Source organism: Archocentrus centrarchus, unplaced genomic scaffold (assembly GCF_007364275.1).
Source record: "Archocentrus centrarchus isolate MPI-CPG fArcCen1 unplaced genomic scaffold, fArcCen1 scaffold_26_ctg1, whole genome shotgun sequence".
In the NCBI taxonomy this organism is placed as follows: domain Eukaryota; kingdom Metazoa; phylum Chordata; class Actinopteri; order Cichliformes; family Cichlidae; genus Archocentrus; species Archocentrus centrarchus.
In genome coordinates this window covers 3,335,105-3,361,494 of record NW_022060256.1, presented here as the reverse complement: position 1 = coordinate 3,361,494, position 26,390 = coordinate 3,335,105, and the positions used below count along the sequence as shown (strand labels likewise).

At 44.7% G+C, this 26,390-nt stretch overlaps 1 protein-coding gene across 1 annotated transcript in view; it reads right to left on the bottom strand.

Moving 5' to 3' along the window:
• antxr2a (ANTXR cell adhesion molecule 2a) overlaps nucleotides 1-26,390 on the bottom strand; it is an 82,085-nt gene that overhangs the window by 30,408 nt on the left and 25,287 nt on the right. The window contains exons 11-16 of the mRNA XM_030723516.1: nucleotides 20,105-20,183; nucleotides 19,831-19,926; nucleotides 12,901-12,951; nucleotides 11,500-11,589; nucleotides 9,359-9,526; nucleotides 8,417-8,497 (exon numbers count right to left, since the gene is read on the bottom strand). Coding sequence (XP_030579376.1) covers nucleotides 8,417-8,497; nucleotides 9,359-9,526; nucleotides 11,500-11,589; nucleotides 12,901-12,951; nucleotides 19,831-19,926; nucleotides 20,105-20,183 — 565 coding nt within the window. The remainder of the gene's footprint in view (nucleotides 1-8,416; nucleotides 8,498-9,358; nucleotides 9,527-11,499; nucleotides 11,590-12,900; nucleotides 12,952-19,830; nucleotides 19,927-20,104; nucleotides 20,184-26,390) is intronic.

Sequence of the window (26,390 nt, the reverse complement as noted above, 5' to 3'; positions counted from 1 at the left end):
CTGTGTGACGGTAAACATCCTGACTGATGTCAACATGCAGAAGTCCTCCCACATGCATTACCTCCTATTTGTTCTGCATTAGTGCTGCTGTCAGCTCTTTCTTTAGGCATGTATTAGCGCCGCATTAGCATTTAGGTACCAAATTATTCCTTTCACCGGCTGTGGAGAGAGCAAAACGGCCTTCTGCAACCCTACGAGGATGTGTCATGTTTTGGCTTCCATCAGGCATTTATTTTTACACTGAACAATGCAGTTTGACGGCTTTTATTAGTTTCAAGAAAGATGTTCTCACCATATTCAATGTGGCATTGTAATGCAACGAGACAAAAGCAAGGAAAGCGTGAAAGGATGAGTGTGTGTGCATCTGTTTGGGTTTTTTTGATTCAACAAATGTTTGCTCCTCTTTACATCCTGAGACGAAGAGACAAAAGATGCAAAGAGAGAAGCTGCTGAGCTCGTCCTTTATGTAGAAGGCTGAACAAACAGTTTGTTGAAGGCTTTTTCAGCCCTGCTCACTTTTAAACTTTATCCATTCTCTTTTTTAATTCCCAGTGTTATAGAAATGGGTCACTGTGCATCTCTCAAGCCTTAACCAGCCTGCCCGGGTTCCAGTGAGGCAGCCATTCCCTTTCTTGGATTGCCCAGTACATACTGATGCACCGGTACAGCCAGTATATCAGCCAGTTTACTGCTGATCCTATGGAAAGGTTTTAGTCCAAATAATAAATCAGTAGTATTCACTGGTAGTCTACTACTGGAAATATTGTTATTAGTCGTCCGGTATGTGTCAGCAGATTAATGATACTTTCCTATATGCCAAATATGTCTCATCTTCTTGAAGCCCCACATGTAGCTGTTTGTGTCTCTGTTAAAATGGAGCTGATCTGCATGTTCAGTAACTGGGCAAACACCAGTACATGTGTAAATGAACTGGGATATCTTTGTGACTCATAGATGGCACTAAGTCAGGCACAGCTTTGACTTTATCAGACCGTCAGAGATCCAGATCGTAGCAGAGGTCGTGAACTCTGGCTGAGAAGGTTCAGCACGCCTACACAGACATGTCCAAGTTCAGTGCGCGCCACACGGGTCTAATACTGGAGCAGGACATCCAGCCTCTGGATGTAACTGATACGACTGATGCCGTCATCAGCATCAACAGATCAATGGAATATCATACAAAAAGCTTCTGCTGCCGAAACTCAACTGGAGCTTATTCTTGTTGGAATCCCACACTTTGGGATGTTTTCCAGGTATGCAGAGGTGAGCCTGGGATAGACTCACTGATCATACACCATCTCAGCTGGCCCAGGGGCACCCCAGGATCTCCCAGCAGGAGCTGGAAAACGATGGAATGTCTGTAGATCCCTGTTTCGCCTGTTGCCAACATGACCCTGCTGCTCCCGAGTGGAAGCAAATGAATGGACACTCTGCCTCACATTAATTTGTCCAGTGTTGAATGTTCGGGCCATTCAGCCCACAACAAAAACAGCTGATGTATTATAAATATTAAGTTGAAATCATGTATCTGGAGGGGAAAATGAGGCCTTGCTTTGGATTAAAGGTTGTCAGAAACCCCAAAAACCTCCAACAATGAGAAATAAACTTATTAAAGAGTCTGTTTCCCGTAAGCCTCTCAGTTCTTGTTAGAAAGATGATGATATGATGAAAGCTTCTCTGAAGATTGTAAACATATTGGATTTTTTTTTTCCCACCATCAGTCGTTCACTCCTTCCACCATCTGCCATTGAGAGAAACTCCGAGAGAAACTTGAGCTCCATTTGCACTGGAAGAACAGTTCCCACAAAATGTGACCCTGTGGCTCACAATGTAAAAATGCAGCGTAGAGGCCGGAGAAAGGCTGCCAATCCTCTCAGCCATGGGCTTGTTTGTTTACACTAATTATAATCATGTCTCAAAATGTACGCAGTAATTACTGACGACTTACTGATGTTAAAAGGCTACATGCTGCACCTCCATGCCAGTCAAATACTGAACAGAAAAGCAAAAAAAAAACAGACTCTAATGTTTCACTAGTCTCTATTTTTATGATAACAATAACACCTCAATGATGGGCGCCACACGGAGCTGCTGAGGATAAGGAAAATAAACCCAAGCATGCATCGCTGTGACCTCCATGCATAGCTCTGTCTTACATGCCAAACCACGCCTGGCAAGCAGACTGTCACCTCCACCCTGAGTGGCCTTTGGCTCGAGCCAGTCTCGCCATCCTTTTTGGTTTTTTTACACCTCCCTTTAACATCCAGCTTTCAGCCCCTCCTTCCCCTGAGAGGAAGCAGGTCCGTGGAGTCGCTCTGCTCACAGTCGCTTAATTAAACGCTCGCAGAACAGCAAATCGATGGCTGTTAAACGAAGACACTGATATGGTGAGAAAAACGAGCACAGGCAGGGGAGCAGCTGAAGGGGAATTACAGGAGCTCATCGTGTCTAACCTCCAAATCTCCGTTTGGACCTTTCTTATAGTCTATTGTTATGTTTTGTTTTGTTTTCTTCTCCTTTGCCTAAGAGGGAACGTACTCCACTAATGATTTATTTTGCATCTCTGACTAGTTTTCGTACTGCACGTGCAGCTCGTTGCTGTACTGAGCTTTGTGTTTGCTGCTCTGTTTAACAGCTTGAAACTCAGTGAAGAGGTTTTGATGAAATGACATCAGGAAAACAGCTTCTGTGTCCTCTCTTTCCCCCTGGGATCAGCATCTATCACCTCATTAAACCAGCATTTCAACATTTAAGAAGGGGGTGCCCCCGCCCCCTAAAAAAATCCTTAAAGATTGTAACAGTGAGAGCTCTGTCAGATACCACTGTTACCCTGCGCACACAGCAGCACTCAGCCCACACAGCCCCTGGTGAGGAACAGATGAGCCTGAGAGGAACAAATGGAAATTCAACTGTAGATCCACACAGTGCTGCCGTGGCTCTATCTGTAGGAGGACACAGAGGGTTCAATGTATGGTGGAGCACCTTGTTTGGACGTTTTGTAAACAGCTGTTTTTAGAACACAATATCTAGAGTTTTGAGGTAGGCGGTGGAAAATGAGAAAAAATGCATGCACACCACCGCCTCTTCAAAAAGAGCCAGAGAGAGCACCAGAATAAGGCCGACCTCCCTCTCCCGTTCATCCTTCCCTCCCTCCCTCTCTCTGCCACCTTCCACTACCTGCTGTCCCCAGCCGATCCCCAGCAAAACTTGGCGGCAGATGTTGCTGTGCTAAGTTGGCTCTGAAGTGCCTCCCCGGCTCCCTGGTCTCACCGACAACACAGTCAAACCACATTAGATCTCTTTATTTGTGCCTGGGGCAAGTTCGGCACTGCAGCTGTGTCCACCCCCACTCTACCTTTGGTGTTGAAGGCCCTCAGGCACTAAATGTGAGACCACAAAAAAAAAAAAGAAAAAAAAGAAAAAAATTGTTTCACTCTCATTTTCTGTCTCTCTTCTGCATCTGCTGACAATCCAGCGGTCTGGCTCCGGGCGGCAGCACCGAGGGAGGGAGGGGGAGTCACAAAAGGAGACTGCTGGGAGGGGGGGGAGCGGAGCCTGGAGAGGAGTGAGGGGGGTGGCACGGACACCCGGGTCCCCGTGCAGAACAGATGTCTGCGACAACCTGCTTCCTTACACCTGTACGAGTCCTTGTAACCCTGCGGAAGCAGTCCGTTGAAAAATTCATGACCCTGGAGGTTTCCTGTCCGCCTTCAAAGACCGCTACCCTCCTTCCCGGGTCCCCTCCCTCTGCTGCTGCTGCTCTCTCTGTCACTGTCTGCTCTGCCAGCTACACCTCAGCTGTCACCGGACAGTTCAGACACCTCACACTTTGATGAAGCTGTTCAGACCAATATCACGCACGTCTCAGAGGGGCCGGGCTGGAGGAGGCCAGCACCAGCAGCTCTTACACATTCAAAATAAGCTCTCTAGTAAGCTACTGATGGAAGCCAAATATGAGATATTTGCCACAAGGACAAAGATGCACCCAAGTGCCCGAAGCATTTCCACTCCAATCAAGAGACGAGCTGTGACCCCCAGTGTCAGTTTTACTGTTTGCTAAAGGAGGTGCTACTTTATCAAAGACTTTAAACATCTTACAGTGGACATCCTAAAACCACCAATCTGAACCAGTCACATGGGGCTGGCATGAGATAAACACCCATCTCTCATTCCAGTCACAGGACGCTCAGGTCGAGGCATTATCCGGGTATTATTTCTTACATGTAGCAGACTAATGGAAGCAGATGCAGCCTCACTACTGGAAACACTGGTTTAGGTGGGAATGTTGCCTGAGTGGCAAACACAGGACACCCACTCCTTCAGTTATTATTATTATTCTTACACTCAGTTCTGCCCGATCAGGTCTCCAAGCTTCAGTGTGTATGTGAATAAATGTAGTCACAAAATGCTCCTTTGACGCTCCTCCTTCCTGTCGTCTCCTTCCCCTCACTCGCTGGTTCTGATGGAGGTCTCTTCCTGTTTAAAGGACTTCTTCTGTCCCACTGTCACCAAGTGGTTGCTCAGAGGGGACTGTCTCATCTCTGGGGTTCTCTCTAATATCGTAGGGCTTTAACTTACAATATAAAGTGCCTTCAGATGACATCTGCTGTTGTGAACTGAAATAAATGAATAATAACTGTGGAGTTACAAAAGACTGCAACAGATTTGATCTCAACTAGTTAATCCAACTCTGCCCACTCAACACTGTATTACTGCTGGATGGTAGTGGTGCACTGGTTTCATTAATTACACTGAGGTGAGATGATTCAGAGCTCCAGATGAGCTAGTACGCATCACATCTGTCACCGTCTGTCATTAAATCATTCAAGTCCCAAAAAGTTGGAGAACTGTTGATCTAGAGATTAACCCTATAATGCAGAATGCGTCAGCAACACAGCGTACCTCAAAAGTGCCGCGTTTGCGGACTTCCATAATAATCCATAATAATAATAATAATAATTACCACAATAACCCTATGTTGGGTGTGAAGCGCAATTTCTCAGCTTTCAAAAACCATGAATTTTTCTGATAGAACAAACAGTCGCAGAATTACGGTAATTCAAAGTTCCTTTGATCAGCTGTTCTCGGCTCGTAGGGGCAGGTAACGGGTGCTTCAGCAGCGATCGCCCGGGTTATAGGGTTACAAACTATTCCCAAAATTAGCCTGAAAATTTACACCCTGATAATTCAAATTCACTGTATAATTTCAGAGTTAGAAATTATTCACATCAAAGTGACTCAAACCAGACAGACGGCTGAGGGATGTAATCTTTGTGGACAGAACCAGGAGTGAAATATGAAAATGTAGCAACACTGTGCTGAAATCCAGCTGTGAGCCACAAATTTGAAATCATCATTTAAAAAAACCTGATTGAGTTTCAAATCACCTTCCACTGCTGCTCAGTTAACACATCACTTCAAACACACACACGCGGTGTCCGTGGCCCTCGGTCTGAGTGTCTCCCGTGTCCCAGGCCCACGATGTGGATCACAGGCTTAATGTGGACGCGGTGATCGGCATGAGAATGAAGCGAGACTTCAGCTCGGCCTTTTACTTGTGTACTCACCGGTGGGCTGCACTCTGCGTTTTCTACACTCAGAGCGAGAGAGGTCACCCCTTCTGTGGGAACATCAGTCATCTTTTACACAGCTGGAGCAGCCGTGATGCTTCTGCATTCAGGCACATGGACAATAGTGGGCAGGGGGATGGTTGTCACTTCATGAAAACAGCAGTCCTGCCTACTGCAGGAAAATATTCACGTTCAGGGCTCTAATCTGAAAGGCGGCCTCATCATGAAGCCTTTTATCAAACTTTTACCCATTTATTATGCCAGGTCACATCATACTAGAGTCGTTTATGCTCTTGTAGGAGGAAGCTTCTTACTGCTCAGTGAGTCAGGTCACCACACATGTAGTTTACTTCTGCCCAGGTTCATCTGATGCCTGGACTAACTTGGTTTCAAAAGTTTTAGTTTTTAAAAGTCCAGATTACTTCTACAGCTGACAGTTTAACTTATAGGACAGAGCTATATATCCAATTTATCAATATCAACACTGAGGGGTGAAATCTATACTTTCATCATATGTTTAACACAGTGATACTGCAATAATTTCAATTTGAATTTTATTTATACAGCACCAAATCATATTTTAGGTAAAGACCCTTCAGTGCAAACGGCCCCCTATGAGCAGCACTTGGTGACAGTGGGAAGGAAAAACTCCCATTAAACAGGAAGAAACCTCCATCAGAACCAGGCTCAGGGAGGGGGGTCAAATTATAAGAAATGTATTTGGTACATGACAATGAGTGAAGGTGAGAGAAGTATGAGCTGAAAGACTTGGATTATTAGCTGGAATACCAAAATGTACAATATCTGAAACCTCACTAAGGTGACCCTGTACTTCAGCAGCTCTGCATCACTCAGAGTTAATCATTATTCATCTTATATTGTGCTGTCACGAAGCCCCTCAGCTCACTGTCCTCAAACAGTGTTTTCTCTGATTGGCTGCCCCTCATAATGGCAAAGTTTGAACCACGGGTGGGCGGGGCTTCTGTGCTGTGACCATATTAGGGACATCCACTCTTATTGATATCATACTCAGCTTAGAAAAAAAAACTGAGCGTTTAGCTCACAGGGATTCCTGCACACAAACCCATTTCAGTACGCACTTTGACCACGTTTATGTATTTATACACTGCACTGTGGCAAGGGTGTGTATTATTTTTATTAAATAGTATATTACCAATTAGCTCTCTGATAAACGTCAAGTATTTTCCTCTTCTTTAACTTTAAACAAATCAAACAGTGAGCACAGCAAACTGCCACATTCAGGTTTTGTCTAACTCCTAATCTGACCTTTTCCAAAACATATTTTGAGAAATATTCTTGGGGCAATTAAAAAATTATGCCATCACATAGTTTACTCTGCAGAGTGGCTGCAGTTTTTACTCATGTCTCTCTGCAGCACGTGTTGCAGAGAGGTGAAAAATCAGCACTGGCCCAAAAACATCAGTATCTGCATGGCTTTAAAATATTTCCATTTCAATGTTGCTACATGCATTTCCGCTCCATTCTGATTCATGTCAACCATTTTATCTAAACATCTTTTAAAATGTGAACTGTCACACCACTGCTCATGCAACTATGAGAGCTGTTATCTATTTTTGCCAGTGCATCTTCTGGCATTCTGAAATTTGCTAACAGCACGGTGACACCCTGAGTAGCAACTGGCAGGCTCACAGCTGGCCCACTGGCTCGGGTTTTTCCATGTTGCAAAACAGCGCTCCACTTGAGAGATTTGTAGCCTGACATCACTCTGTAAACTACTAAAAACTCCCATGATTCCTGTTCTCAGCCTCTGTAAAGAGGTTGATGTGCAGAGGAGACATCGGGGAAATAACGCGTCCTGCTGTACACGCACAGATCTGCAGGTTTTGCCCATCTGAGTGTGAGGAAGAGTCAGTCTGCTTCTCCTTTAAGAATCACGATTGGTTTTTCCCCAGTAGTTTATAATACAGTCCATCTGTGTAATGTAAAAAAATGGGGATTTCTAAAATTACATCATAAGACTTGAGACGAAGAGCCCAGAAAAAACATGTATGATGGCTGCGAGTGTTTGGAAATGAAATATGAATGCTCCACTCTCACCCTGATTCTGATCTATACCATTAATTCTGACATTTGGCATAAAGCAGAGTGAACACAGCAGATGGTGTGTTTTCTGGACTGCTGGCAGTATTAAAAATCTAAAACTCTATACAAACATCTGGTTAGCTGATGCAGTGGCGGTTTGTGCCCAGCGTTCTTTCTTAACCGCCTGCGGGGTGTCGGGTTTCAGTGGGCTCGATGCTTCCTCTTCCTCAGAGGGTGAAAAAAGAAGAAAGAAAAACCAGCATGACCATATTAGGTCGTCCCTGTCAAGCTTCCTTCTGTGAGTATGTGCAGCTGTAGCTCACATTGGCTCCCAGAGGTAACAACAACACAAGTCCTAAGTTGTGCCAGCAGCTTCCTCTGCTGAGAGGAGCTGGAATACAACAGGAAAATAATGAGCTCGTCAGAGTAACTGTGGTGACTTTAAAGATTAGGAGGGATAAAAGTATTCATAGTAAGGCATAGAGGGGATTAGGGACTTCATGGAATGCTTACAGGAACATTTAAAAAAGCAAAAGAAGTCCTTCCACACTGTTGACTACTGCAGGATGTTTTCTATTTTTATTCCCGTGTACTATAAACTGCACTGATGACCGCTGATGAGACTTTGACTCACTCCCTTAAGCTGTTTGCGTCGCTCACTCATCACAAATGTGGTCTGTATTTTTGGCTGATGTGCAAATATTTTTCCATCAGGAACAATTATCAGTGCTGAGAAGCTAAAGTTTGTTTGAGGTTTGAGAAGAACATCTGAGATGGATTACCTGGTCCCCTGAGGTGGGTCGCATGAGAGACACCCGGTCATACTGCCGCCGCAACAAAGCCCACAAAGCATCGAGACGACCCTGAGGAAGAAATGGAAGTGTATTGGGTCTCATTTACAGAAATGGGAAGAAAAATAAGGCGTGAGGGTCATCCAGGCCTCGGTGCACATTTTTAAAACCACTGTGTCTGAGGACCAATCTTTACGCAGCAGACACGCGTGGATGTTGTTTTCCGGCCTAAACCTGGTTGGCCAGTCACAGCCTTTTAAACTTGCTTTCAAACACGAGCTCACAGTCGGACACTGAGTGAGTTTCTAAGGATCAGAGGTCACACAAATGTCTAAAGCGTGCTGACTGCAGCAGAATTGGATCCAAAAGTGATGATTTAGTAGATGTCTAGATCACACCTAGCTGTTGTTTCAAAAATACATCCTTTCTCAGTAGCACGGTGGATAAGTGGTTAGCACTGTTGCCTCACAGTGAGAGGGTCCTCGGTTCAAATCTGGATGGGTCCCTCCATGTGAAGGTTGCATGTACTCCCTGTGCTTGCGTAGGTTTTCTCTGGGAGCTTCAGTTTCTCCCTATGTCAGCCGAGGACACTCACAAAACAGGTTCTTAATTTCACAACTTTCACTTCATGGTAAAGAAAAAGATTCCAGCGTTTGCTGAGGATCTAATTTAAAGGGACATCTTTCCAATTACCAAGAGAAAGTGTTCACTTTTTAACCACATCTCAGTGTTCTTTAGACATCTGTGAACATCGCGAGCTTAATCTGCTAAATAAACATTACAAGATCCTGGAAAAACTCTGGAAAACTAGTAAATGGACCTGTAAGCTGAGACGGTTCTGTTCAGGTTCAGTTATATGTAATCAAAGTAGAAAAATAACATTTAAAAGTAAGTCAGTAACATTTCTTGGAAGTTTGCAGCAGCCACTCTCACCTTGATAGGAGTGTACCATTTGTTCTGGGACGGCCGGTGGGCAGCGGGCTTTGGAGTGGGACGTTTGATCATTGGCTCCTCTACATCCTCTGGGATGGACACTTTGGCATTCTTTGCTTTCTCCAGCCGGGCCCCCTCCTCAGTAGAGCCTTTGTCTCCCCAGCGCACCTTAAACAAGAAATAGGTAAGTTAAATGAGTGCAATCATCATTAGTCAAATATCTGATTAGTCCAGCATAATTTTACCATGCTTTTGATTAAATGGCTTAGAAAATCCAAACGAAACAAGATTACAGATGCTATGAGGACTGTTATTACACCATTATTACACTGTTGTTACCAGGGATGAAAGTAGTTTTAAATTCTTGACGGTACTATGACAAAAAGCGTGTGTGCGTGTGTGTATATATATATATATATATATATATATATATAGGGGAGAGAAGCTAGAGAATTGGGGCTCCAGCAGCATGAACAGGTCAGAAACAATTTGAAATGAGAAAAAAAGCTATTTATTAACGGATTATGTCGTGTTTTAGACTGCTTATTGCTAGCGGATCTATCCTGACCCAAAGTGCAGCCGTGACCGGTTCTGAATGGCAGCTTTACAGCAGACTCCCCCTCTTCCAGGTACTGCGTCCTGGCACAGAATCTTTTAGTGTACCGCAGTACCGGAGCGTACCGGCTTACTTTCACCCCTGGTTATTACACTATCACTACTCCAACAGTATCAAAGTTCCTTACTTTAACCCCTGAAAGCTGAAGGCACACAATCATTAGGAAAGGAGTGCGAGTGTGATAAACCCTGCCCTCTCTGTTCAGCTTCAGCATCACAGGTTCAGTAGCATCAGCAGAGTTTACAATTAACTAACAATGAATCTAACCATTAATCGCCTCACTGACTGAAATACAAAGTACAAAACAATATTTTCAAACTGAAAAAGACTGCACAGAGGCAGTTTAACCACCGCACCTTTCAACGTGTCCTGAAGCTTAGAAAATCACTTTTATTCTTTTACCAATGCAGACATTTACATTTGGAATAATGTGTTATTGTGTGTGTGTGCACTGGGGGGGTGGGGTGTCAGTGTGTGAAAGCAAGCCTGTGTGTTAGTTAAGCTGTCCTCTTTTTAATTGAATTCATCACATCTGTTGCAAGGAGGAGATAAAAAAAATCCACCGTCACATGAATGGGGAGAGGTGATTAATTAGCGACACAGTTTTCAAGCTGTAGGTTAAGCCGTGACAATATAGAACAGCTTTTCAGAATCATCTCTGGGATACATCGCCGGCCTGCCGCATCATCAGGAAAAGAGAAAGGCTGCAATGAATAAAAGATATGCTGTCACCTCGGCCGCCTCAATAATCATTTGAAATGTTGGCAGCAGCAAAGCGGCAGAGGTGGTTTTCTCAGCGTGACGTCTTAAATGTGGATGCGGAGGAGAGGACAGGTTGATCTTAACAAGCAACTCGTTATCTATCAGCGGGGCGAGGGTGGGGAGGGGCGCTTCAGACGTGGAGACGCGCCTGTCGATGGGAATCAACCTGCTATCCGAAGAAAAGAGAAAGGGAACAGCCAGGATTGCGTCTGAACAACACCCGGGGGGAAAAAGTCAAGAGGTAGGAGCTCCCTGAGGATGCTGGGAAATCCCTGCAATGCCACCAACTTCCTCAGGGCTGAGAAGGAGGCCACAACAGCGAGGGTAGGAGGGGGAGCTCGCCTTTAAAGCTGGATTCCCTTTGGAAAAGCCGGATAACAAAGTGGGTTGCCGAGGTTTGGAAGTTGAGAAGGGTGGGAGTGGAGAGGAGAGGCGGGTATGTCAAGCTGACAGCAGCACTCAATCTTTCATCCCGGCAATGACTCGATCCAATCAGCCCTCGACGACCGAGGACGAGATGGCAGGGCCTGTCATGTCGGAGGCATCAGTGGGCTGACGAGGACGGCGGCCCGGCCGCTCAGTCAGTCAGTCAGTCGGTCTGTGGGTGGGTGGGTTTCTGCTCCTGCTGCCTGCGTAACTCAACAAACTCCTAACCTCGCAGAAAAGACTGAACGTGATGATGCAGGTGTTCCTGTGTCACTTCCTGCTGTCTGATCTTTGGATAATTTCAGCTATTTCTGCGTGTTACGTGCTGGATTCTGACCTCCATGCGTTTGATCCCTCCAGCTCCTCTTCCTCCATAATATGAAGCATCCACAGTTGGCCACTTCTTCTTGGGCAGCGGCTCAGGCTCCTTAGAAATGACAAACAAAACAAAAACAGGAAACACACAGCATTGTATCATATAACAGTGCTTAACTTCCATATTTAAATTCATATTTATATATATGACATAAATCAGCTTCAAAGGGAAGTTAGTGCAATAACGTGTTTGCTATTGTTCTGCTTCCATTTATCACATTAGAACAACATTTCCTTCCATCAGGAAAAGTCCTTTACATCATTCTATCAGGAAGGAAGAGGAACCCAGAGAGGTCACTCTGCTGACCTTTACAGGTCCATCTGCCACAAACTGACACTGCTGCAGTGGGATGGGATCCACTCCCACACAAGCCTTTTAAACACGGCAGTGTGACATCTTAAGGATGATCAGGGAACGCTTTGAGACGTGTTTTCATCCACAGACCTATCCTACCTGCCTTCTAGAAACCACAGAGGTTATGTGACGTGTCGGCATCTCTCTGTTTAGCCAAATGTTATGAAGTTCAAGTGGTGAGGCTTGGCCCAACTCCAGCGTGATTATGTCTGGGAGTTGATCTGGATCTGGATTCAGGATTCTCAAAAATATCCCAAAATGAGGCAGACCCACAGATCCTCCTGGATACAGAGACTCAGCTCGTGTATGCTGTGGGTGGACTTCTGAGCCTCGGCAGTACTCAGTCTCAGACTGCTCGGGTGTCTTAGCTAACTATGGTAGCTCGCTAACACTTGATTAAAATGAGCTTTATAGCAGGTAAGTGGATGTGAGGTGTGAAAATAATTATCTAACATGGTGAAATCTGATGTTTAAGCAGCATTTCAGACCTCAGCCTCAGCTCTTAGAGCAGAAAGCTGTTTCTAAGCAGCTCGGGGTTTTAATGAACTATAATAATCATTTTGTCTATTTCGGTTACAAGCACCAACTTTTCTAAAGTTTTTTTAAAGGACGTGCTCAGCATGTTGGGGAATATGCATACTGACTTCATCTGAGCAGAGAAGAAACTGGCGCTCTCGTGTCTGTGTGCAGAGCTGGAGCTGGGATTACCCTAGTTTAGCAGAAAGACTGAAATCACGGGGCAAACAGCTAGCCTGGCTCTGCCCAAAGTTCAAAAATCCAGCTACCAGCTCACTAATTAAAATGTGAGCTTGTTGATATGATCTGTACACAAACACAAGTGTAACAGGGACACGTTATGGTTTTAGTCTATGCAATGCAGTGATGACAGCCCTATGACATTCTTAGAGGCAATCAATAAGCCTGATTCTCAAAATGTAAATGCTTCTTCTTCTGACCTGCACCACTGCACATATTTTTAAACCTGAAAATAATACAATTGTGACTCACAGGTGGTGGAGGACGAGATGGTGGAGGAGGCGGCGGCGGGTCTTTGATGACCTGGATAAACAGGAGAAGCAAAAGAGCGTCAGCACAGTCCGTCAGGAGACACAAACAGACACGCACAGACGAGGCTGACAGAGGTGATTCGTGACAGGTGACTGAGCCAAACAGAAACATCCCTGAGCTCGTCTCACGGTGGAGACGCCGCCGCTGCCAGCCTGTTTGCAGCAGCAACTGCTACCCCATCGCGCCACTGACTGCTGATTACAAGGATTCTGCTTGTAAACCAACATCAGGGGCCCCCCGTGCAAAATAAAGAAAAGCTGAAAATCAACTTGTTGACAGGGGAGTCTTTGGGGCGAGCGCTGCTGCCCGTTTAGCTCTTAATTAATTGGATGGGGTTCAGTGCTCCCAAGCAATCCCCCCAATCATAAAGTCCTAAGGAGTTAATTAGCTCCAATGAGATACAGAGGAGGAGGCTTGGGCTCAGCTCCAAGCCCTGACTGAGGAGAAGATGAGTGGCGGCAAAGACACAGAAAAAGAAAACACACACACACACACACACACACACACACACACACACACACACACACACACACACACACACACACACACACACACACACACACACACAACCAGGACGCGACTCTCCCTATGCAGTGACCGGCCCAGCGGCACTGTTTATGACAACACTGGACGAGAGGGCACCTGAGGAGCAGGTTGTCCACAATGTGATTCCACTCAAAGACGAGATGCCTCGCCCGGGTTTTTCAGACGTGCACTGCAAAGCAGAGACAGGCCTGACGCTGACATTTGTCAGGTGTCAGTCAGACGCTTCGCCAACTTTTTACTGCAGGATTGCTGAAGACACTGCTGCCACTCACTCACCCAAAACCCATCTGTGAGGGAGCTCCTGCTGCAAAGGCTGACCACTTTAACTCTTCTGTGTTTTCACATGACAGTTACTGTAAGTCACAGGCTGCAGAAACACAGCCTTCATTCTTTTTTCTATGGCTTATACCTACATTTTTCTTTAATTCTGAATATACTGAGAGAAAATATTCACATACCACCGTGCAAGTTACGTTTTATAAACTGAAAAACAAAAAATCTTTAAAACACATTCAGGCATCAACAACTATAGTTCATTTCTCATTGTCTTGCAGTGCAGGCGGGAATATCCAGTATCCCACTTCATGTTGGACTGCAGAGGATTTTCACTGGTTCATGTAAAACTCAACAAATGTGAAACCCGTGGCTTGAAAAGAGGCTGCATGGCTGCTCAGACCCAGAGATGATGAGCAGCTGGAGTAACAGGTCCAGTTTGTTCCTGACTGTATTTCCTCAGTGAGCCAGTTGGGAAAACTGCAGCGAAATAAATGACAGCATCCGTCCTTCACATCATCAATGCCAAACCTGCACAGACAGTGTTTGCTGAGTTTGATCCATCCACATATCAGAATACTCCTCAGCATTAGTGACGTGCCCGGAGCAAACACACTCCGGATCTGTGATAATCAGTGTGTGCTTACATCAGCAGTTACTTATATGAGCCACCGTGGGACAAAATAGCAGTATAATCAAATATATGGTACCGCTTTCTCTTGCAATGAGATTATTGATACAGTGGCATCAATAGTTTTATTACAACACATTGATCCCCCATTTTAAATGAACAGCATCAATATGAACTCAGTTCATTAAATATAAAAGCATAAATGGAGAGTAGCTCACAGTGAAGACACAACAGGCTCAAACAAATCAGACAGATCATTATCTGTGTCCACACATTATTAAAACCTAGCAATAATACCACACACACACACACACACACACACACACACACACACACACACACACACACACACACACACACACACACACACACACACACACACACACAATGACTTTTCATAATCCAACAAATTTCAAATTACATGTCTGTGAGTCTGTTACCTTTGAGTCTGTTACCTGTCTGTGAGCCTGTTACCTGTGAGTCTGTTACCTGTCTGTGAGCCTGTTACCTGTGAGTCTGTTACCTGTCTGTGAGTCTGTTACCTTTGAGTCTGTTACCTGTCTGTGAGCCTGTTACCTGTGAGTCTGTTACCTGTGAAACTGTTACCTGTCTGTGAGCCTGTTACCTGTGAGTCTGTTACCTGTGAAACTGTTACCTGTCTGTGAGCCTGTTACCTGTGAGTCTGTTACCTGTGAAACTGTTACCTGTCTGTGAGCCTGTTACCTGTGAGTCTGTTACCTGTCTGTGAGTCTGTTACCTGTGAGTCTGTTACCTGTCTGTGAGCCTGTTACCTGTGAGTCTGTTACCTGTCTGTGAGCCTGTTACCTGTGAGTCTGTTACCTGTCTGTGAGTCTGTTACCTTTGAGTCCGTTACCTGTCTGTGAGCCTGTTACCTGTGAGTCTGTTACCTGTCTGTGAGCCTGTTACCTGTGAGTCTGTTACCTGTCTGTGAGTCTGTTACCTGTGAGTCTGTTACCTGTCTGTGAGCCTGTTACCTGTGAGTCTGTTACCTGTGAAACTGTTACCTGTCTGTGAGCCTGTTACCTGTGAGTCTGTTACCTGTCTGTGAGTCTGTTACCTGTGAGTCTGTTACCTGTCTGTGAGCCTGTTACTTGTGAGTCTGTTACCTGTGAGTCTGTTACCTGTCTGTGAGCCTGTTACCTGTCTGTGAGTCTGTTACCTGTGAGTCTGTTACCTGTCTGTGAGTCTGTTACCTGTGAGTCTGTTACCTGTGAGTCTGTTACCTGTCTGTGAGTCTGTTACCTGTCTGTGAGTCAGCTCCAGTCACTGGTACATCTGAGCCCATGAAAGCTATTGATCAGTGAACATGCTGGTGACAGGAAACCTATTACTCATAGAATAAATGATACCCTGCTTTTTTCAGTTTGATTTTACAGTTTGTTTGTATCATTATTATTGGATAATAATTATGATTAATAATAATGAAGTCAGCCATTTCAAGTGATCAAACTGAGCTGATGGCTGTTGTTGGGACATTTATCCAAAGCTCAGCCCTGATGAGGTGTTTGCTAAAAGGCTCATCAGCACAGACTGATGCAAAGGGAAAGGTGAGAGTAGCAACCCCCCCCCCCCCCCCCCACACACACACACACACACACTCACCCACACACACAGAGTAGGTGCTCTATAAAAGCAGTGTATATAATTGCACTGAGGACATATCTCAGCCTGAGGTGTGCGGCAGAGTGGAAAGCTGACCTTTGTTCATTAGTCATCAAAGACAGATACTGCTCTGTCATAGCTGGTTATGCATTTGCTAAAGTGGTTTTGGAGGGGAAAAGGAGCAATGTGATTATGGCATATCATAGATCCTAACAGCTGTTTCATTCACTGTTAAGCTCAGGGACACTATCACACTCTCTGCTTACTGTTGTCATTAAAATAATGAAAAATAATCAATTAGGGTTAATTAATTGCTTCCTGACACACAACTGGCTGTAAGCAAATCTAGTAAAGGTCACCTGGTGGCCTCTCCATACGCTGATTAACATCATTTCAGCCACACCTTACGTTCACAGGATTATCCCTTTTATTAAGTAATTATGCAGCAGATTTCCTGCACATGTTGTGAGACAAATAAAGCATTACACAAATGACGGGGCTCTGCTGTTCTCTCCCAGCTACCTGATGGACAGATGTGAAGAGGAGCAGCATAATTAAAAACTAAACCACAGGATACTCAGCCATCTGACATAAGCCCCAGCGGCTCGCCACTGCAGCCGTGACACCGGGGGGAATCGGACCAATCAGAGGCACTCGGGGTATTGTCCCCATATGGCTGTCTCCGTAAACGTCCAACTGGACTTCATAATCCGTTCCCAACTTCAAGCTCAAACCGTGTTGTGTCAAGCTGTTTTGGAGGGCTTACAATGATGGACCAGTGGCGGGGAGCATATTTGAAAGTTTAAAAATGCTTTTTATGTTTTTATGTATGGAGATGCTATTTACACACAAACAAATAAAATCAAGTGAAAGAGAACAAAGAAGACAAAAGTTCTGCGCTGGTACAGAAAATAACAAGAAATAATTAGAGATTAATAACATATTAAGCACCAAATGAGTTGAAAATGTGTCCAAAAGTGCATCCAATTTAGCAGTGAATAGTTTGTAATTTGGATAAACTGGCAATGTAATTTAAAACGGCATCTCCAATCCTGAATCCTTTGATTTGAACCAGAGGCGATGCCATTCGAGTTTAATTTCCAAACAAATCATAAACAAAGAAATTACCACTCCACAGCTTGTATGACCTCTCTCCTGGCATCGGGCCATGTGGGAGCGAGACAGGGAGAGAGGGATTGTGGGAAAGAGGTTGGGCATGTGTCTCTGTGTATATGTGTGTGAGCGTGTGTGTGCATGGCCTCATCCCCACTGCTGAAACCTGGCAGACTGGGGGTTTAAATATTAACAAGCCACACATGGCCCTCCTCTTCTGCCGCGTCCCTGGATGGAAGGCAACAGCAGCTCTCTCCACCAAGACAAACACGTCCACCGCCAGACATGCTGCAGGGGGTTTACATTTTAATGCCTTTGTTGGTTTTCCAAAATATGCTTCCATCTCATCCTGGATGGGATCCCTTCAGGTCCACAAAGCCAGGTGACGTCTATCATTTAAGGGCCGGCGCGGGTGAGCGGGAACAGAGGTCTGCCGTGAGGGTCGGTGGAGAGCAGGGTAAATTTGCCTTCATCAGATCTCAGTAGAAAAAGGCCGAGGCACAGAAAAAAGAGCCTGTGCGCACCATCTGTAGCCCCTCTCTCATAGCCTCAAACGATAATCTGTTGTGGATTTTTCTAAACGGTTAAGCGGGTGAGACTTTATTTCCAAAGGGGCTGAGGGCAGAATGAGGGTTTTAAAACGGGACTTTCATGAACTAAAGTCTAAACTCTGGACAAAGAAGCAAAAATATTTTCTATTAACAAATAAGTCACTGAAAACAGTAAAGGAGTGCTCAGACTTGAAGAGAAGATTTAAGATTAATTAATTAAATGTGGCTTCAAGTTCCACCATAAAAACGCTGGTCACAATGAAAAAAATACACACATAAAACTAATAAACCCACAAAAAGTGAATGATAAGACAAGGCAGGCAAACTTATCATGCTGCACTTGGGCCATTTATCAGCAGTGGTAAGATGCAAGTCATTATTAGAAAGATGATTTCTCTCTGTACTGTTTCACATCCTTCACTCACTGTGATGACGAGAAACTCAGTAATAATCTGGGATTAGTTATCAAATATGTGCCTTGGCACAGGAACAGTTTCATTTTCACATTATCTTTGTTTACAGTTGGAAGACTGAGCATCATTTGAACTCATGGTGCAGGTGATCTCTCCCATAATTCAGATCAAATGTACACGATACACCAGCCACCATGGCAGTTACACCTATTGAACTGCCTGTTAATACAAATATCTCATTAGCCAATCACATTCAATTCAATTCAGTTTTATTTATATAGCACCAAATCACAACAAACAGTCGCCTCAAGGCGCTTTGTATTGTGGGTAAAGACCCTCCAATAATACAGAGAAAACCCAACAGTCAAAACGACCCCCTGTGAGCAGCACTTGGTGACAGTGGGAAGGAAAAACTCCCTTTAACCTCCAGCAGACGGCACCAACTCAAGACATTTAGGTGTGTTCAAAGTGACTTTTGAGCTGCTGATCTGCTGGGATTTTTCCACACAGCCATCTCAGGTTCACACAGAGCGGTCCGAAGAAGAGAGAATAAGCAGGGAGCTGCAGCTCTCTGGGTGAGAAGGCCTCGCTGATGTCAGAGGTTAGAATGGGCGGACTGCTTCATTATGGCGTGTAGAACAGCATCTCTGAGCGGATACAGCCTCCCTCACACAAAGGCTGCTGCTGCTGCTGCTGATGGGGTCAGGGTGTGGGCCCCTCAGTACCAGCTGACCACGGCCTACCAGAGTACTGTTGCTGAACACATCTATCCCTTTATGGTCACAGTGTACCACCTCCTGATGGCTGCTTCCAGCACCATGTCAAACTTCATTAAAAATACTAATAATATTAAGCAAGAAAAAAAAAATAGTGTATCTGAAGGTAAAACAAACCACGACTGATCAGCTGTTTTAAGCTGAAGCAGAACATGGCGGACTGTAATGCGATAACACCACTAAAATCTCTGTGATTATTATGAATCCCCTCAGTCCCCAGGTAGGCCTCATATTAGTCCTGAACAAACAGATCCTGCTAACTTTCATGCAGTCTGTCACTCACATTTCTCTCCTGCTGATCTTTGCTTTGTTTTTAACAGCCTGTTTGCATAAAATGACTTCATCACTTCTCTGGAAATGATCACATCCCACTGATCACGGCCACTGGTCTGCAGATCGTGACCTATTCGTGTGCTTCCTGTGTGAGGTTCCTTCTCTGCGGAGTTGCTAAACCAGTGTGACTTATTGTGGTGAGCAGGAGGAGACAAGCTCGAACAGATGCTCAGCACCACTTCCCTTCGGCAAGGCCCGGTGAATAATACTGGGCCTGCTGTGCCTGTGACACAGTTAAACCTGCCTGACCCCTGCAGTCCCCTCTGCAGTGTTTTTGAAGTGGTCACAAAACTGCATCTTTCAGACAGCTTCCCAAATTGAGTCTGACTTTATTAGACAGCCTTCAACTGAACTCATCTTTTGCGGTAAGGCAGGCTGCATTTGCTGCAACAGGATGTTTACAGCTGTCAGAGCGTTAGCAGAGAAGAACAGGTGAGAGCGTGCTTATCATCAACACACTCAGAGCAGGAGAGCAGCCAACATTTCAGCACGGTTTTTCCTGCAGATCAGAACTTGCTGTCGTCTCCATTCAAACCCAGACTTAATTAATTTCTCAGTTTTGGTTGACCAAACATGCCTGTGTTGGTAAGAAGCTGTGCAGAAACACTCACCACTTTGCAGCAGAGAGGCCAGAACCACCACATGAGGGCCAGAGCCACGAGGATGAAGAGCACCAGGAAGACTATCGCCAGCACAAAACCATCCGACTAAAGCAGAAGACCAAAAGCAGTTTATTCAAACACAAACGCTGACACGGCTGGCTAAAGCTGGATGCAACAAAGCTGCCAGAGAAATATTACTAAATGATATGATCAGCTGTATGTTATTAAAGATTGATTTCAGAAGGAAGTGTAAGCTGTGAGGTGCAGAGTAAATCAAACTCACACATGTGGTAGCAGTGATGGTGGAGGCACCTGTGATGAAGGACTTGCCATTGTTTAGGCTGATGAGAACATCCATAGTCCTGCAGAGGAATGAGATTATTAGTATCAGGAATTGAATGGAGATCACAGAAAACACCATTAAAGTCTCGGCTCATGCTTCCAGGTCTCCCACGTTTGCTCGCTGTGCTGGAATATCTGTCATATTGTTGCTGTCTTTGCAAACTTTGTGGTTAAAGCTCCTTCTTCAGCAAACATCAGGCCTCAGCTGAGACCTGTTTAATCTCCATGAAGGACGCACACGGCTGCAGCTCCTGCAGTTTCTGCATCCTTCCTTTGCAGCATCTTCTGACCGAACCGGACGAAAAAGTGCTCTCAGTCCTGTCGCCACAGTCGCCCCTAACGTCATGCTACACTTAGGGACAGTCTGTGCTGCAGGGAGGTCAGTTTCTATTAAATATCTGTAATTCCTGCTTCCAGTGAATGTGATTGTGTGTTCCTGCTTGCTGTTAGGCTGTATGGTAGATGACATCTAATAACTGCACTGAAAACAAGAATACAGAATATAATGTACTTTTTATTTATTATACCATAATTCATTTATGAATCATAGTAAAAAATAAAGTCTCCTTTGCAGTATACCAAAGTACCCTTATGTGTACTGGAACCCACTCTACTCAAACACCATCAAAACTGTGGCTGGCAGGATTTTTTTATATGGAAGCCAGTAACACCCCCCACCCCCCCACCCCCCAGTATAACTGGGTAGTATAACTATTGCATAGCAGCCTCTGAAAATCATCACCCCTCTACATTTCTAATTTCTTTAATATTAAGTGTAAGGAAGTTAAGTCTGGGTCACTGCTATAGCTCATGTACCTCATGTTTGCAGTTTATTTTAAATAAAAATGTGTAATTAATAACTTTACTGCATTTTTCACGCTTTGTGAAGCCAGTGCTCCGAACTGAGCCTCATTACTGAGTCTCAGAGGCACTAACACTGCTCAGGAAGCTTTAACTGCTCTTTAATATTTGAGTACTGAGCATTATTATTTTACCTGTCTCTGTTATGCCCTGCTCCATGTGTGTACAGTATATTTGGTTAAAAAAACATTACATGTATTGAGTGTTACTGTAAAATATCAACATGGGCATCATTTTTTCTTCCTGCTCTGTTCTGCATGCTTTAAGTTTGCTTTTCCCACCAAAGGTAATAAGTCCTGCAGTCGCATTAGCACAGCGCTAATCGCAGCTAAATAAATGGTGAAACTTGGTGGGAGGAAATCCTGTCATTATCACATAATCATCAGCAGCGCGTGTGGGTGAAGTAACTCGACTCGCAGTAACAAGGCTCGTGAACGCTAAGACTTATTTAGAGAGAAAATGCAAAGCCAAAATGGGCACAATTAAAACCCTAATGATGAACGGCACCGCAATTTCCATATGTCTATTATGCCCAATCCAATTACCGCAGGTTTAATGAGAATTCAGGATATGGAACGAATGAAACGCCTGAAATCCTCCCTCCAACACAAAAAGGAAAAAGGAGAGGGGCAAAAGTAGGCAGAGTGGTATTGTGTGTGAGGGGCCAGCTGTGAGTGCTTGGTAGTGTACAGGGGAGGCCTGCATTAAAAATGCTGCAGTGGAATAATAACCAGAGTGCTCTCTTTGCTGTGGATTGCGCCTCAGGCAGTGCCTTGGGCCACCAATTCTCCTGTGGTTCTGAACAGATGAGCAACCAGGCCATGTGTCCTTTACTCTGCAGTGTATTCCAAATATTCAAAACGGACTTTTTTGCACCTTTCCTTATTTACCATGCTAAATATTTAAAGTACAATGCAGCAACCTTTAAAACAGGATCCACTCTGACACCTCATCCAACTTGTTGATGCTCAGCTTTCTTTTTCAGATTTTTATTTATTCTTTAATAAAGCTGTATGTTTTTAATAAAGTTTTTATTTCATCTTTTTGATCTTTATTGGATACGTGATGCTGGTCTTTCATATTTAAGCAGCTACTTTAATTCAGGTAGTGCCACAGAGCTTTTCATTGCTTTTATTCTGTTATGAGTGATGTTGTGTTATGCTGGTTGTTTTATAGCAACAGCCAGTGAAAAACTGCAACATGGAAACACAAGAGCAGCCTAACAAACACCATCCAGGCTGAGCAGACGATCAAAGGGAGGGACTGAGGTTAAACAGTGCTGACAGTGGTTTCACTTTCAGGTGACACTGAAAATGTCTCTGTGATTCTACTGAAGCTCCGCTGCACTCGCAGCAAATATCTGGCTACACTTAACTCTGGTCGTGGATCCGAAAGCACGAAGAAAGCCCAACAGTCCAACAGCCCAGTAACAAAAACTATCTGAAAACGGTACAACCAGCATTAAAGAAAAATTCAATTAAATTTACATAGAAACATATGTAACATATGTACTCAACTGGGTTGAGATCTGGTGCATATGATACACTTCATTTTCAAACCATCAGTCACCGCTCATGACGGGGTTCCTACAACCTGGAACCAGGAACTGTAACAAACTCATCATGTTCCTGTAATGTACTTCGGAGAAGTTTCCTTCAGAGCTTTCTTCCTGTTTCTAGGAAGAAATCCACAGTTAAGGTCGTCAGTCAGTGTTGACTCTGATCCTTTAAATGGTAAGCAGTGTTAAAGAAGGTTGGACTGAGACAATCTTTAAGCCTGCACAAAGAAAAAAAATACTTTTTTGGACTAAAGAGAATGAATTTTGAATTGCTTCCATCAGAAAACATCTCTTTCAGTGTGAAGAGCATGCGTGAAAACGCCGCACGCCTCTGCAGCTCAGCAAAGACGCTCTCGGTCCGTGCATGTTAACTAAGTGCTTGTGCTGAATGGGTGAGGGGAGAGGCTAATTTAGCTGACACCATCAATCCGTGATAATGGTGGGCAGGTTGTTAATCAGGCTGGAGGTGTGCACCCTGCCGTGTGTAGGAGGAAAGCTCCCAAGCGAGTTACACTGACGAACCCGCTTCTCCTTTGCTCGACACCGCTGGACATCTTTAACGCACTGCAACCCAACCATAGTGAGGGAGGCCTTTCTTTACTTCACTCCCCGAGACACTGACTACTAATTTACCAAGTTACTGTTGAGTAGGCAGAATCTGCTCTGGCACAGAGGCATAAGTCATAGATCCTCTTCTCTTTTACACCCTTTTATTTCCATGAAGATAACCAAAAGAACAGAGTAATTACACGGCAAAATCTATTAAAGTGTGGCTGTAATAGATTTAAATAGATGATTAATCACTCTCCTGATTGCAGAACATGAATCAATGACTTTGCTATCAGTCAGATTAATCTAAAATATGTTGTTGTCTCAGATGTGGGTATTTGCTGCAAGATATTTAAAACTGCTGGAGCAGCAAACATTGTGATGATCATTTTTCACTGCAAACCTGCACATGTGTAAAGATAGTGCACTTTGATACGTATTCTCTAAACTTCTCTGAAGTGTGGTAAAAGCTGCAAGTGCAGCACTAATGATTTGATTATGTGTTGGGGGGGGGATTTAAAGAAGCAACTGAGTAAGTGAAAAAAGCCGGATGAATAATTGAAAACAGCGCTGGCTGTCGTTTACGTTTTCACAGTAAAAGCCAATGAGTGGCACTGAGCAGGGAGCTGCAGCTGCTGGTAGTTCTGTTTGAATAAATGGGAGCTGAAAGAGCAGAGCCGCACCGGGTCGAGGGATCGCTCTATCTTTGAGTACAAAGAGGCCCGGGTTCCCAGGGACACCGGATGAAGGGCCGGAGGCTCCTTCTCGCCGCATTGGAAAAGTTTGTCCCCAGGCTCGCTGTAATTCATCAGAAGGTAGGCCTTCCATGACACTAAGCTTTGGTGATGCGATGCAGCTGGAACGGCCGACAATGGTGACGCTAATGGCTTTCAAACTTCCCTTAAAGATGTGAAAACTGAGGAGGCTAAATAATTTACAGCAGAGCATATGTGGGGCCGTCACCCAGCATCCAGGAATCATCAGTCTGTAAGAGTCTGTGTGGCAAAAGTTCTGAGGGATGGGGGGAAACTCGGCCGATGGGAGAGACCGCCTCATGAATCCTGGGGAACAGATGAGAGAATGTGATCCAAGATGTCCACCATTTGGTAAGACTGACACGCACTCTAAAACTACTACAGTTACATTTTCATGAGCCAATAATCAAACTTGGGGATATTTCCACCTGACAGCTCTTCACACTTTTCTTCTCATGGATCAGATCTCACTAAGAGACAGGGCACCGGCCAATAATCTGTTGAGCCACCTCTGAAGAGCAAGAGTGGGACAAAATTACTGGGACAATCGGCCAGGCTTTTAGAGGTCTCTGTATTAGATTAATGCAAATTTAAAATTGTCTACCAATTTTACAGGTACTCAGAAACACAAACCACTGGATAAACCTGACTACTGGTGATGTAAAGGCCAGCTGGGTGACATATGTGCACTTATGCTAGGTGTCCTGCGCCTAACACCACTGGGTTTGACCCCCCAAAGTCCAGTGAATTGGAATAGAGTGATTGAGCGGGGGGGCACTTAAGCGTGGTGTTCCCTGGGCTGCTTGATGAGATGGGCCCAGACGTGGTTCCTTCAAACTGAGCTGCTCATGAAGCAGGTCTGTGCCACAGCATGAAGGGATAATCAAACAATAGGACTTTTCAATCATAAACACCTCGATACCCCCCGGGGAGCGCATGGGGTGATGGTGTTCTGGGACACACACATCGGGGTTAGCTATTGCACCTGCTGTTGAAGCAGCTGTCACCTCCCTGCTCAGGTATTTTTTTCCTTCCACCATTATTGTGCAAACACCTCATGAGGACACTCTGCTGCAGAAGCAAGAGCCACTTAACCTCTTGCTCGGTGCCTCAGCAGGGTGTTCAGGGTCTCCTAATGGGGATCTGCATGGAGGGTGGGAGGAGGGGGAAAGAGTGTCAGCAGATGCCAGAGTTTCAAGCCTGATGCCACAGCTGTCAGCACAGATGATGCCTCCGCCGTGAGTGCTCCTACACTGCCTCCATGACCGAGGACACTCCGATTCCTGGACATTGAGGCCCGATGTGGGGCCGTGTGCCCCGCGACCCCGGTGGGACAGGAAGCTGCAGCTGAGCACTTCAACTCAGGCAACTGCTGTATCTGAAATATGTTCCCCAGAAATCCATATCTATACAGCAAAAACAGGAATTCAAGCAGTGTTCACTGAGGACAAGGCCCCATGTGTCACCAACACGGCTAAAAAGGGGGAAGGATTGTGCGATGACAATTCTTCTCCGGCTGAGCAGAGCCGTGTTAAAGGAGCACCCTTTGTGGCAGCAGTGGTGATGGAGCAGAAGCAGACAGATGGAAGGAGATGGAAGTTTCTGGGCTCTGGAGTTCCATGCAGGCGGTCCGGGGTGCAGGGATTGTCACTGCACGGTGAATTATTTAAATGGAGAGCACGGAAAAGGGAATGGCGGCATCTGTCGCACATCCTTTTAAAGCCCCTCCAGCAGATGTGTTTACTCACCACCCGTACCAGCTAACTACTTAATGGGTCACCATCGGCAGCCAAGAGTTAATTAAGCAGGCCGTTTGCAAATGGCAGGCACGTAACACCAGTGTCAGTTCAGGTGCTGCAGGCCTGTGATGTACAGAGTCAAGTTCATCTTTTTACTGGCTAAAAGACACCACATTGTGTTTGGCTGTCCACAGGAAATACCTGGGTAAAAGCCAACAGAAGCTTTGAAATGCTCAGAAATGCCAACTTCGACCAAAAAACATGATCTACAACTTGACACCAGGTTTGTGTGCAGTGAAAAGCAGCGGAAGTGTAAAATGACCTTCCGAGGAATGAAACCTTTCCATCTTCAAACCACCTTCCATTCAGTTATTTTAGTATTGAAATTATGAGACAATGAATTGCCAGCTTTAATTTTGATCTAAAATCATTTTACGTCACACAAAATGGCCAAAAAAAAAAAAATGCTTTTCTTGCTTCTAAAATACAAGACTGGCTTGTTTTTATATTAAAATCACTGAATTCTTACTTTCTGCTCTGGGAACACATTTCTGTCATTTCACTGAGAAAAATGAGGATAAAATAATAATGACTGATAGATGAATGCACAGTGAAAGCAATTCATAGTTCTATAGTGATGTAGAGCTCTAACATCTATGCCAGTGTCCAAGGTAAAACGTGTTTTCAGCCCATATAAATTCTGATTGTACCTATAAACAGTACAAAATGCTGTGATGGAGTTTTTTCTGCAGGCATCTGTACTGC